The sequence below is a fragment of the Opisthorchis viverrini genome (assembly GCF_000715545.1).
Source record: "Opisthorchis viverrini unplaced genomic scaffold opera_v5_50, whole genome shotgun sequence".
NCBI classification, from domain to species: Eukaryota; Metazoa; Platyhelminthes; class Trematoda; order Opisthorchiida; family Opisthorchiidae; genus Opisthorchis; species Opisthorchis viverrini.
Genome location: NW_008751706.1, coordinates 469,011 through 470,698, shown reverse-complemented (window position 1 = coordinate 470,698; position 1,688 = coordinate 469,011). Strand labels below are relative to the sequence as shown.

Below are 1,688 nucleotides of genomic sequence, written 5' to 3'. Positions count from 1 at the left end.
ATGTTGGTCAATCGCCTGAAAGAATCTCAAGGCAATCAGCAGCGATTGGCTAACGAGCTGACCAGTCTGCGTGACAAGTATGATGAGTGCTTGTCTCTGTACAACGAGGCTCGGGTAAGGAGTGAATAACGTCCATGCAGTTCACTAAAGTCCATGTACCGCTGCCTGTATCCCTAACCATACTTTTCTCCCTGCGTTTCAGTCCGAAGTTCGGGCCCTTCGTAAACGATCCCGTCGGGCCCACCTCCGATCGGCTTATTTATCTTCCCCAAGTACGATGACCAGTTATTCTACGCCCCCGTATTTGTTCTGCATGGACTCAAACACCGTATCCTGTTCGACCCACGCCCAGGCCAGTGATGGGAGCAGCTCCTCGGTGGACACAACGACCAATTGCACTGCAAACGACCTCATTGGAGAAACTTCCCTGGCCACTGACTTAGCTCGAACGGCAGCGAACGATTGTGCCAACTCCAATGTGTGAGTACCCGCTTCCAGAGTTTCCCCACGTGGCTAGCCACCATAACCACGGTGTTTTTTTCGTAGAGTCAGCCATCCGTGATTGAGCGATTGCCCGCTGGTGCCGATACACACAGTTTCGGCTAGTTTCGCCTCCAACTGAGCATCTAGGTTTAGCAGGCAAAACGCTTCCTGGACAACCCCACTGTCGTTGAAGGGGAGTGTCAGAAGATATGGGAACCAACAGCTACTGCTCTTCTAGCGTCTTCACTTCAGACGATCGACAGTTTGAATTGAACATTGACAGTGGCCTCACCTCACCACTTGAGCAACAACCTGCGGCCGGTCTTGATTGTGCACTGCAACTTCAGACCACCAAAATGTCAGTGATCTTGATTTTTGTTAGGGATGTGACCTTCATAGTCAGGTATCGTCCAGTCAAACAAAGCCCGTAAGTGCCGCATCAACAACCTGTTGGCTCTTTCTCAAGGAGTCTGGAGTTGTGTTTCGGCGCGTGTACCTAGACGAGGAGTAAACTCGTAATGTACAAGCTGGTAAGAGGAACCCAAAGTCCTTAAAACCGTGGTGTTCAAGTGGTTGATGATGTCGAACCTTATTTCCCACAAGACAACTTTGCTTCCTTCGAAGCAAGCTCGGGTTACGCCCTTCGTTATTCCATCAATTCTGCATAATCTACAACAGAGGTTAAGCTCATTTCTTCAGGTGTCCGATTTCATTTTTGGCCTGTGTGTTGATCCCCTTTCTTTCTTCCCAGCCGTCTTTATAAAGCCGACTGAGCAGTATTTATTATCGTCCTTTATTTGAGTCGATATTCGAGTGCAGTGTGGAATCCGCCCTGTGAACACTGTTCCATTCTGCTCCTAGTGATCGATTATTTCGAGCGATGGATCAAGCTCGACACGTGCGCGAGGGGTGTGACGCTGCGTCGTCACGTGATCAGCCTGCGCGACCGGACTACGCACATGATGACAACGTGTCTAGCAGCGGATTCGTCAGCGGATCTGGTGAGTAGCTGGAGCGTTTTTTTTTCTGCACAAAAACAACCAATCACCCTTTTCGAGAAATACACTCATTTGCAAATCAATCTGATGTTTCACGAGGGACTCAACTGAATCTCTCGTTTATGATACTCTACAACTGAATGTGCTGCACACAGGCCGTCTCATGATTCAGTTGGCACGATATTCGAGATATCGCAGTATATTTTC

General features: G+C 49.0%; 1 protein-coding gene across 1 annotated transcript in view; it reads left to right on the top strand.

Moving 5' to 3' along the window:
• T265_13264 (hypothetical protein) overlaps positions 1–1,688 on the top strand; it is a gene marked incomplete at both ends in the record, with an annotated part of 54,860 nt that overhangs the window by 41,790 nt on the left and 11,382 nt on the right. Inside the window, 3 exons of the mRNA XM_009168013.1 lie at positions 32–114; positions 203–480; positions 1,345–1,484. Coding sequence (XP_009166277.1) covers positions 32–114; positions 203–480; positions 1,345–1,484 — 501 coding nt within the window. The remainder of the gene's footprint in view (positions 1–31; positions 115–202; positions 481–1,344; positions 1,485–1,688) is intronic.